General features: G+C 39.2%; 1 protein-coding gene across 6 annotated transcripts in view; it reads right to left on the bottom strand.

Moving 5' to 3' along the window:
• The window catches only part of ncoa2 (nuclear receptor coactivator 2), a 52049-nt gene that overhangs the window by 23268 nt on the left and 16166 nt on the right, over positions 1 to 12615 (bottom strand). For 5 of the 6 annotated variants that reach the window (XM_026292082.1, XM_026292085.1, XM_026292084.1 and 2 more), the window contains exons 2-4: positions 11328 to 11435; positions 10542 to 10714; positions 6301 to 6404 (exon numbers count right to left, since the gene is read on the bottom strand). In XM_026292082.1, coding sequence (XP_026147867.1) covers positions 6301 to 6404; positions 10542 to 10714; positions 11328 to 11416 — 366 coding nt within the window. In that variant the 5' untranslated portion in view covers positions 11417 to 11435. Of the gene's footprint in view, positions 1 to 6300; positions 6405 to 10541; positions 10715 to 11327; positions 11436 to 12615 lie in introns of those variants that run through there. The other variant, XM_026292086.1, reaches the window with a different exon arrangement.

Raw genomic sequence — 12615 nt, 5'->3', positions numbered from 1 at the left:
TTGCCAGTTACTGAGTGTTAACACATGTAGGCCTGTAAGTTAATCAAAACTCTGTCTTTCTCAGAAGTGTTTCTCCCTAGCCACTGAATTTTCAAACCATTTAGTGTTCTGGTTTTTAAAAACACATATTCAACAGTATGAGCTAAATCTGGCTCTCAACAACATTTCCTGAGCTGCACACAGAGAAAAACACAGAGATGCAGAGAAAGCTGTGGACTGCTATCCCATAGAGGTTTAGAAGTACTTACACACTGTCAGTCCTCCGATGTGACACTTTTCCATGAGTTTGTCTCATGCCCCAAGGTTGATGCTTATTGGTGTAATGTATTCAGTACTGTGTCAAAAATCCTAAATGCTCCACTGATGCCAGACCCTTCATGAATTAGCTGTATACATCTCAATCATCTAAGATGTTCACATCAGCTCAGCAACAGTTTCTTTCTTATTGATTTATTACTGCAATACATTTCCTTCTAAGGACATGGAAAGGACCTGCAGTACCTAACTCTAAAGCTTGGTTTGCATTACCTGATTAGCACTTTACATTTAGAAAGAACATGGTACATACTTAAGGACAAGTTGTTCTATAGTTGTTTGTATTTGCACCTTATTTTTGTGTACTGAAATGAGCACTACTGATTTTTGAGGATTGTATGTGGCACATTGTTCAGTTAAAAAATATTTTGACTAATAAGTAGTTATACATGTGTTTTAGATTTATTTTACACAGAAAATATCAACTTTTTCCCTTTAGAACCCATACTAACAATTTAAAAACACTTTTTAGGTTTTTCTAGTACATTTTTAAAAAAAATGATAGTCCAAAATGGCACTCAGGATTGTGGTCTGGTGTGTCTCGTTCTTAGAAAAGATTGGACATAATTTACAAAAACATCCTCCTCTATATAAAAACAAGCCTTAAAGTCCAAGGAACTGTTGTGCAGACCCTGGCAATAATATAAAATGGTCATGGAGATATTCTATTCTCTATTTCTAAAGTTAGAGTGCTCCCATTACCACAGTGGCCTCAATAACTGTTAAAAGGAAAAATTGTAGAAAAACCAAGAGTGTTCCTAGATTTGGCCGTCTGGCCAAAGTGAGTAACTGGAAGAGAAGGGCTTTGGTCAGTGAGGTGACCAAAAACTCAACAGTCAAGAAAAAAAGAAATAACTCAAATCCAGATGTACAAAGCTTGTAGAAACCTAAGGGCAACACACACTGGTTCTGTGTGACACATGTCACAAACATCCCCACGCATAATTTTCCATGCAAGCCCACTCACTGGCATCAAACTGATGCGTGTTATTGCAGGGTGATGCACACTCCCATGTCGGGATACACTATTGTCCTATTTTTCCAGCATTGATGAGAGTCTAAACAACATTCGCATTCTGGATTGCCACCATACTGTCATCTCCTGTCAGTTATGTGAGTTAGGACTGTCTTTCTGTAATATCTAATTACAAGGGATGAAGAAAAATCACCATTAAGACTGAAAATTTTCCAGAGTTTTATGACCCATGGTTTAGTTTGCCTCAAACGTAAGAGCACAGTTGGCACAGTTGAAGATATCCTTACCTATGATATTATTGTCAAGGTTAAAATACTCATCCATGTCAGTATTCCTACACTGCACTAAATTATCACTGCTCCTTGTGTGTGTTACTGGTGTCATGTAAAACGTGTCACATAAACGTAATGCCACGAGTGTGTATTGCCCTTTTCCCAAGAGTCATCTACAAAGTACTGCACTAAGTGTCTGAAAATGAGATTCACTGGCAAACATGTTTTTGTTTTTGTTATTATGGGTTTTTGATTGTAGACGGATGGGCAAAAACAGCAACTTTATCTAAAATTAAATCTACAACACAATAAAATGGAGAGGTCTTGGTACTTTCTGAAGACACTCTTTTATACAGTAAGTCAGGTTGTCTGTGATCAACAGTGGCAACTTAAAATATAGGACAGACTATTCAAACAGCACGACTGCTGAAACACAGCACAACAAAAAAAGGGTTATTAGTACTTTGTTTTGGGTATATTCATCACAGTCTGTAGATCCTCAGCATCAATGTGGTTGACAAAAAAAGAAAAAAAAATGTCTGCAGAGATTGAAATCAAATGATGTGAAGGAGGAGGAGCACTTGATTAAAAGAGTACAGCCCTGGTTCAGCCATTACACTCAAGAGTTAGTCAATTAGGCCATTAAATCACCCAGAGCCCATAATAGGGACTTTCAGTGGTCGTAAAGCTATAAAAGTTGGTGTTAAGATAAGAGAGTCCTTCCAAGTTGTGAGCTTTTCACCTCTGCTTAAATAATCATTAATGACACGTTACACACAGACACACACACTAATTTAACCAGTTTAAATTCTTTGTGTTTATAACAGTCACTTATACTTAATGTATACTTTTGAGTTACAGCTTTAAACAGTTTCATGATACGAAGTATATATATCACTGGCAATTGTGTTGTCTGTACTTCCCCTGATGGCCTACAATTACACGGCTGAATAACCCGAATAACCCACTATGGTATGTTTTGAGGTGCAGCAAATTATGGTATGGTTAATACAGAAGTTTTACAATGGCTATCTTAACACATAATGAGCTGAATATAAACTATATATGTAATCTATCACTGCACTAAGCAGAGCTGTTCAACAATGGAGCATGGTTGAAAAACCCCACCATTTATGAAAAAAGGCCATGTACTGGACAAGTAGGGCAAACAGAAATAGCACAAACACCTTCTAGTGCCAGTTCTTGAGTTTTTCCAGACAGTAGTGCTTAACACTGTTAAGCCAATACCTTAATTTACAACATCCTGATTAAATATACGCTGTAGAGATGAATAAAGCCTTCACAAGTGAATGATCACATACAAATACATATAAAATAGTTATGAAAGAAAAATGTGTTAAAGCAAAATGTCCTCAAAGTAGACACTGTTGGTGACAGCTTTGCACACCGTTGGCACTGTTGTCTCTTAAACATATCCATATGATAGTAACATAGTTAACTGCTTTTCAATTAACAAATGTGCATTTTCTAAAGTAGTGGAATTTATTAACTTAAAGATTTTGAGATAATCAGTTTTGTTGTGCTAAGGTACTGTTGGTATTCTCACTGTGAAGCATGAAGGAGGAGGTGTGAAGTTGGGGGGTGCTGTTCTGATGACACTCGGTAATTTATTCAGAATTCATGGCACACTCAACCAACAGGACCACCATAATATTCTGCAGTGACATGCCATCCCATCTGGTTTGTGTTTGGTGGCCAGCATTTGTTTTTCAACAGGACAATGACCAAAAACACACCTCCAGAATTATTTGAACAGTTACTGTTACAAATATTCACACATGAATGTAAACAAAATGGGTGAATATTTATATGGAAGCTCTCTATTTAGATTCATGTGGCCCCAAAGGGGGTGGATGTGGGGGGTTATCAGGCCATGCACTCATAAGTCTTCCAGCCCCCACTCTCCAACCCTTACCTATCATAGTGTGCACATCCAGTGGTTTCACAGGCACCACTACAGAATGAGTAAAATCCCGACCATCACACTGGTTAATTATACTTTAGCCACTATACTTTAGCCTCAGAGTTACAATGACCATCAGTTTTATTACTGCCCATCCACACTAGTTGAAATGGTCTTCAATACCTGGACATATACAGTATAATATCCTAAATTGCTTTCTGTCCTCTCTTCACTATCCTTGTATGAGCTCCACTAGCCTCAGGAGAAAAACTAAAAGCAATCCTTTTGGACTATATTTACAGCCCTCATAGCGCTTCCGTGTGGATGTGAGATTGTAGGCACGTCTATAGGTCATCAGATGGGCACCCTCTCAATAATGGTGTTTTGTTGAGTTGGAGCCATGACACCAAGAAGGTTCAACAGTGTGTTTCAGAATCCCAGAACGACCCTACCCTTTGCAGTGATGCATCAGATGCCACTACATGGCATTCCTCACCTGACCCAAAGCCAACTGAGAGGGATTGGAGAACAGAGTGAAGGAAAAACAGCCCACAACTGCTTTACATATGTGGTAACTGCTTCCAGACCATTGGAAAAATCCTCCCTGGTGACTACCTCATGAAGCTGGTTAGGCAAAAGCCAAGAATGTGCAAATCTGTTAGCAAAGCACCAGGTGGCTGTTGTACAGAATGGGAAATTATTTGGACATACTTGTCTTTGTTTAAACATTCTTCTTGCTGCACAATTTTATATGTCAGTTCATTGTTCCGATGCCCTTGGTATTAATCTAGAATGTGGTAAGTGACAGAAACACACAGACACTGAATGAGACAGTGCATCTAAAGCTTTGACTCTGCTGTCAAATCTGTGCTATGACCTGTTGTCTTTACGGTATTCTGTGTTTTGTTAGTAATTTCGTAGACATATGACATATGATATGACTGTTTAATCTCTGACTGTAATGTACAGTAGGTAATAGAGGTATAAATATTAACCAATATGTATTGGGAAATCAATACAAGAGTCAGAGATATGGCTGCATTGGTTCAAAACCACAGATTCAAACCATAATCTTTAAAAAATGGGCTAAAACCATTACGGACATCACAGACTGACCTTCAGGTTTCATTAACTTTCAAGTTTGTCTTTGTGGGTGCCCCATCTCCTGCCACGTTAAATCACAAAAACTCTACAATGTAAAAACAAGTGCAATGTGAAAAACATGCATTGCCTGGGTCAGAGTATATTGGAAGTATCTGTTGTGCTCACAGGATGAAGAAACACTTGCTGACCTACTCTGTGGTTTGGCAAATGGGCTCTCTAGGTGCTACCCCACCAATGGACAGTCTGCATCTAAATAGGCAGGCACCCGCCAGCTGTGCTGGTAGTTGGATACTCCATGGTGTACCATGTGGCGGCCACCACTGGCCAAACCTGATGCTATCCCAGAGCACTCACTAATGATATCAAAAGCTCAGCTTCAGAATTACTGGTACAACACTACTCTACCTCCACTATTGTATTATTGAAACATCAGCCATCAGAGAAGATGAAGGAACATTTCAGATTTGTAATAGGTTATGGTAAGCGGCCTATTATTTTCAGGCAACTCCCTCCACTGTGCCTTGGTGACTTTCAATTTTAAACAACTCCACATCTGTCTGAAAGGCTACTTAAGGAACAGAGACATACCATTTGTGGACAATATCTCAACCTTTCTGAATTCGACACTGAACTGTTTAGCAGTGTCAATTTGGTTAATGAAGACAACCTTTTTTCAATGACTAGGTCTAGACACTGATGAGCTAAAACTAATATCTGGTGATAGAAAATGCAATGAAATATATGTTTTTATGTGTTTTTTGTTAATGAGATGCAACTGGAATGTTTCTAATCTGGGTTAATAACTGGCCGTAGCATAGAATACAAACTTTTGATTGTCGATCTTAAATATATACACATTTTGTCAAACTATAACCACATTAAACAATAAGATGCTCTGAAATTAAAACTGTTATCATATGCAGAACATAATTTGCTCCCAAAAACTTAAAAGATCACCACACAAATTATTATTTTTTTAATTTCATTTTTTTGTAGGCATTCCCATGTGCTTGCATTAAAGTGGACAGCAGAGTGGCCTTCGAGGAGGGTCATTAGGTGTGTGGGTGCATTTCCTGTCAACAGCAACTCTCATCACAGCATCATGTAATTAGTACGGGCTGGCTAGGACAGGAACTTGGATAGTACAGCTCGAGTGTGAATGGCCAGTCGCTGTGTTTTGGGGCTGCTGACAGATGGGAAAGCACGCAGACTACACTGGGCTATATTAAGCCACCAGTTAGTATGTCGATTCAGTGACGCTGGACCGGGAAAGCTATAAATATTTCATTACAGGACAAATCTAGAGACGAACGAAAAGAAGATAGGGCGGGAGAGAGAGAATTGAACAAGTAAGCAAGAGAAAGGGAGCGAGGAAGTGAATGAGAGGACAAACTCAAAGGCCTGATTCATTTGCCAGTCTGTTGCTTTCTTTCCCATTATACTTAAGCACTTCAGTGGCCCTCTGCAGCACAATGTGGCCATTGCCTGGCTTGGTGATTTAGACCCAATCCATGGCAGATACAAGATGCTGGCAGCTTTTATCCCACACAGCTACACTCACACACAACCACTACTGACCCATTTCTGACTGTTAATTTAAAGATCCTATGTGAGTGAGTGTTAGTATGAGTGTTCAGTGTGTGGTAGTTCATAACAATTTCTTCCCAGATATGACACAGTCAATAAGCAAGAGAAGTCCCTGTACCCACCTCCAGCATCACTGGTCCCAAGGCATCTTTGTCAATCACACTTTGGCCCGTTGATGAGACATCCGCCTTCTGTACCTCCTCCTCATTCGCTGCTGCAGCTTTTTCTGTTGGCCGAAAGTCAGAGGCAAAAGTTCAGAGGGAAAAAAAGAAATTCAAAAAGAAATGGATTCAATGCGGATTTTAACTTTATACATTTGATGCCCAAACTGCTTGTTGTAGTAATAAGGAAGATGTTCTGTTAATATGGAGAAAAAACTGCATTATAAAACACATAACTGAGAAAGAGAAGAGTGAAAAATGTTTCCCCTAAATTTGACTCACATGGCTTAAAGGGCTCTCCTGATTACAAGACCTAAACAGACTAGCCACAACATTAAAACCACTGGCAGGTGAAGAGAATAATATTGAATATCACCTTACAATGGAACATATCAAGGGGTAGGATATAATAGGCAGGCAGTGAACAGTTCTTGAAGAGAAAAATGTTACAAGCATCTCAGTGATTTTGATAAGGGCCCAGATGCCATCCTCCTGGCTCCCTGCTTACAGCAGCATTGATGAATACTGGTGGAGCTAATTGAGTTGGTTGAAATCAGAAGGCTATATTGAGTGGCAAAGTAGTCAATCAGTTTAATCTATGGACAAACAAAATGGCCATATTTACAAACCAATGTGCTCATATTTCACTTACATGAAGTTAAATGAGCATCTAACATTAGTTTAAACATTATCTGTAAAACTCGTTGTAGGCTAATACTCAGTAAGACTGCAGAACTAGACTACATAATAAACAGGCTAATAATCAACAAACCATTTTATATAATTGTCCACCCTTACATTTCAGTTTTTAGGCCTACCTTCACATTTTATTGATGAAAAATCACCATGAAAAATCACCATGAGTTAATGTGGAACGATCACCTGATTGTTCCACATTAACTCAAAGTTACAAGGTCAGACTGACAATATAAATTTTGAACAGTCAGTTCAAACTCTAAACTCACCCATGCTTCACCTAGGCTGTCACCGCCACAGAGGCATCGAAAGTGAACAATCAAGATTGATCCTTAACAATAATATAAGATTAATAAACACATTCAAGTGAATAAACTGAACAATCAAGAACAGGTTGTTCATTTTAGGTGACTGAAGACAATCTCTGACATTAATTAATATAGACAACAAAGTGCCTGACAAAACAGCCCTTAAAACGTTACGCTGGCCTGATGTTTAATGCTGTTGAAGCAGCTGTATGGAGACAGAGCTCAATGCGTCACACAAAACCACAACCACTGGGACAAAGTTCTCTGCCTTGTTTGGTAGTGCATCCTACCACATGGCAGCTTTTCAGTGGAGAACAATGAATTGTTTTCCCTCCCTGGCGTGAGCATGGCCTATATATGCTCTGTCTCTATTGTACAGTGACAGAGCAATCAGTTAAGAGTCTTCATTTTTAACTGTTCCCACAATACCTTTTAGGTTGTGAAGCATTTCAATGTAGCTTGTCTTTAGTGAGGCATGTCCTCCTTATATGAATTTTCTTAATAACATTTAGAAATGCATCTAGTGATGAATAAACTGCCAAATAACTTTTAATTTAAGAGTAATGGTTGCTAAAGAATCCTGTTAGCTCATACCTGTTCATTTCTCTGTCAGTGACGGGGTTAATGTCCATATGGAGAAGCCTTATGTTCAGAGTGTAGGCTGCTCTACTTTTGGTGATGATATTAGTGGGCTATTGGGGGTGGCATGTTTAACTGCTGTACCATGCCAGACTGGCCATATGGTGAGAAAATGTTATAAAGCAAACAAAATCATGTCCCTCCTTTTTTGGATATAGATGTGTGACAGCTGACACAAATACAGGTTTCCCCCTGCTCTGTGTCCTCATACTACACCACTGAGACCAATATTCATCTCTTTCAGCATTAATGATGTGTGTATCAGCAGGACCCCTCTAGGCCCTGTGAGAGCCGGTATACCAGCACAGCTGCCCTGAGTGCAGACCCATCACTCAGTGTCAGCACAGGCCTAGTTGGTTTTCTCTCTGTCTGCATCACTGTGCCACAAGCCCCATTTAGACCCAAATTCCTCTATATTGGTTGTATGCTGGCCCTTCTTTATGGCAACTTTGTCTATTTACACTGTACTAAAAAGTCTGCATAATACCGCCCCATGTTCTTTTTACAGAGATACCAGTATCCTAGTTTTAGAGCTATGATGCTCAATGTGACATTCAGTGGGTTGTGAACAGGAAATACAAAGTATGCCAGTAACATTGCTTTCAAAATAAGCTTTCTAGTCTTGCACATCTACTACATGATTTAGACTCAGTTATGCACCGTGTACAACATGTTAATAATTATATGTTAAAGCTCAAATCCATGGTGGCAGGTCATAGAAATTACACTTAATAAAAACCTCACACCCCCCAGCCACCCATCCACTTTTACAGGGACCAAGGCAGCGTGATGGTACCAATTTTTCTTTCTAATGGCAGAAAAAAGGAGGCTAAACACTGACCCCATGTCGCCTTGGTACCTTTTGTGCAGAATGGCATGGTGGCAAATTGGTGCAATAGTCCCACCCTGAACAGACAGTGTAAATAAAAGGGGTCATTCAGATAGAGAGAGGAAATTATCACTTACTAAGGGCTGCTCCTAACCACTACATAACCTCAACATAACATTAGCAACAACACATTACAACACAGTACTCTTAATATTTTAGTGTGTTCACATTTTTCCCAAATGTATAATGAATCCAAACAACATACTGTAATATAGCAAGTACTGTGATAGCAGCTTAGCAGCTATAGCTGCTCTAGCCAATAATCTCACTGTATGTGCAAGAGTGAGCAGTTAAGAGTGTAAAATAACCTGTAAAACTCTTGGCTACTTCAATATTTTATAGGCTCTATAAAGATACCATTACTCAAAGTGTTGTCTGTTAAGATTCAACAAGTTAGAAAAAAGGAGATTGTAGATACCATGAGAAGAATACACACAAATATACGTTTTTCAAGGAAAGCCATTTTTTCCAAAGGTCAGTCTGAAGCGCTCTGACAACAATCAGTAAGAGTTATAGTCACATTAATATAATATAATACAGGTAATAAGGTCACCATAGACTGATGACTTTACACAGTAATGATGCTGTGAGGGTGACTATAACCTGAGGTCTATAGAAAAAGAGTTATAGTACCAATTCCACAAAACTTTAGAGCATAACGCTAACTGATAAAAAATGAAATGATCAAAGGATAGTAGCAAAACTATGAAAAATGACCTTGACCTTTAAACCACTAAAAAATAGACATAAACCATAATAATCATTTTGAGCTTTCGGTGAACTCCTGGTTCAACAAGTACTGTTGATGCACTGGCTGCCACAATCGCTGCCTCTTTTTTTACTGTGCCTGAGGCAGTGCAGCAGCTTTCTATGTTAACCGGACTGTTTAGTCGACTTCCCTTGTGGTAGCTGTACAAAGGCAGGCAACGCCTTCAGAGGCAGACAAGATGTCACTCTAGCAGAGAATTAAAAAATGACAGAAGTGAAGTGGAAGTGTTGGGGGAGGAAGGAGAGTGTGTAAGAGTAGCAGATTATCAAAGGAGCTATATCATGTATACCTGGAGTGAGTCACTCTTCACAATGAAGTATTTGCCTTGATATTTGTCTAAGGAAAACTGCAAGTTTTTTAGCCATATTTAAACATGTAAGAAGGAAAGAAATGGGATTCTTATGATCTTGGTCTGGTAAATCCATCAGACCTCCACAGACCACAGATAATTGCTAAAGACTAAAAAGGACAGCGTGCAAGTACAAGCAAGCACCGTGATCCTTTTGCCTGATGTTCTGGCTTAGAACCAAAGAAGGAAAACTGACAAGACTATGAAACAGTGCTCTGGTTCCTGCACATTATATGATGTCTATTACATCCACTGTCCTGCCCTACAATTACAACATCAATTACTGTGTGTGGAGCCAATCACAAACCCTAATTATTATGCTATCACATCTGAGCCTTCTGCCAACATAGTACCACCTTAAAGCTAACAAGCCTTAATACCACACCATCCTAAGCATATTCATATTCTTGCAACATCTCATTTTTTACAGCATAATACCATCTACGCATATATCTTACTGCATAACATTTTTTTCATTTTGTACTTTTGCGACTGTTTCTTCAACAGAAACAGATAAAAGTGTCAAAAAACAATACAGACTGTCACATGTACCTTCTTCCTTTATTTGTCGGATTTGTTTCACAGTTTCCTTCAGGACGGCACATTTGTCAGGCTTGACATTGAAGTTGTCAATGTCACTGAAATTGGCAAAGATCAGTTCGGCAAGCTCTTCGATGTATTTGTTCTCATGCTCACGGTTGCGCTTCTCGTTGATCCGCTTGGAACTTCAGAGACAAAGAGAACACAAAGGTGAGAAAATGTAATGAAGAAGATGGTAACAGCTGGAGAGTTAAAGGAATATGGTAACATTTTGTGAAAATGTATGAGTGGCAATTGAAAGTATACCATAATAAGATGAGGAGTAATCAGTCAAAAGCACTCATGGCAGGAAACAAATAAAATACATATACAAAACGACACCAGGGTAGTGTGTGTGGATACATCTCTTTACATCAATGAAGAGCTCTCATTTTTATAGCTGCCAAATGAACATCTACCATAAACCCTGGCATCGAAGAGAGTCAAAGAAGGGATAAAGCCTGTATGGCATCAAATCTCTTTAGGCCTACATCAATAAAGAATACATTTATCTTTATGCTTATTTACCAAGAAATTATGCTCATATACTGTATAGGTGTCAACTGTGTTTCAGGCTTAGCTGCCACAAGAGCATACTAATTTTGTCGGAGGTCGGTGTTAAAGATTATAATGATACAGGTTTTGGCAAAGCATTAGGCAAAGTTGCTGTCACCTTGCATGTGATGATGATAAAGTCCCCCCCCTAAAATATATATTTTTTTGCAAAATCTGTTATTGTTGGAGTGGTGATATATTTACCTGGGTCCTAAAAGTTCAGCAGAACATTCTTTGCGTTTACGTGACTCTGCCCTGACAGGGTCAGATGAGTTTTCACCGACTCCACTCATCCTCAATGCATATCAGCGTCTGGAAAATAAACACACAGATGCACATATGGAGAGAGAGAGAGAGAGAGAGAGAGAGGATGAGAATGCCATTATTTTCCTTAAGTGTGTAAATATTTAACATGTGAAACAAAATGGCTTATTAACTTGATATTCATGTTTTACCATTGCAATCCCTGTATTTTTTTAGCATGTTGTTCACAGTACAGGTTAAAACAAGAAAGTGGCTGGTAAGAAAATTGAGTGGCTGATAGATTTTAGAATCAGCCCCAATCTGCACAGTGGTACATGGAAAAAAAAGTTCATATCCAACTCTGCAACACACACACACACACACACACACACCTACACACACAATCGTATGCCCTGAGCACAGTGTGTGAGAGTGTGTGAATAAGTGAAAACAGAGTGAAGAAAAGGATTCAATCATTTTTCTCTGATGGTGGTGCTCTCCCTAGAGAGCCTGAAATGAGAGCACGGCGCTTTGCCCATAGCACCAGACTGTGCGCTCAACCATGTACCAAGAAAAACCCTTTCATTGCACGAAACCAAGCAAAGCCAGCACACAGTAAGAGCAGACTGGATTTACAAACACAACATATGTCTGTGTTTACCGAGCGCCTCTGAGAATGCTTTACCTGTATCGACATTTAAGATCAACCTAAAAATAAAATGAAAGAATCAAATCTCGACTGCTCTCTTTGAAATCAAGTGGTCAAGTATATTAGCAAACAGGGATTCATATTATGGTTGCTCTGTGCTAAGTGAGAAGTTGGCCGAGGGCTGTTTCTATTACTAACACGTCACAACCTGCTATCATGCTGGTATCATTGCACGTTAAGATTAAATGCCACTGAATCTGCATTAATGCACCGTGTTAATGAATTTAAAACAACTTCAGGAGCATTTCTGACAAGCTTGTCCCTCTACAGTTGAACGTCGGACAGTTACAGAGGCTGGAGAACAGAGACAATCCAAAAGAGAGACCTAGAGACCGTACATGTGGCTGTGGCATGCTGTATCACGATACACCACCATGGAAATGGCTGCAACAAACACTGCTCACTGCTCAGCCATTACATAAGGTAGGACATAGTACACCACATTGTAGACAGAGGTGAACAGCACTGCTTAGATGAAGCGGGCTAAACTAAAAAGGGAACTAGTGACTAAGCAAACTTGAGGCTGGCTCCCTGCTTGTC

The sequence above is a fragment of the Mastacembelus armatus genome, chromosome 20 (assembly GCF_900324485.2).
Source record: "Mastacembelus armatus chromosome 20, fMasArm1.2, whole genome shotgun sequence".
Classification (NCBI taxonomy): Eukaryota; Metazoa; Chordata; class Actinopteri; order Synbranchiformes; family Mastacembelidae; genus Mastacembelus; species Mastacembelus armatus.
This window is presented reverse-complemented; position numbering and strand designations above follow the sequence as displayed.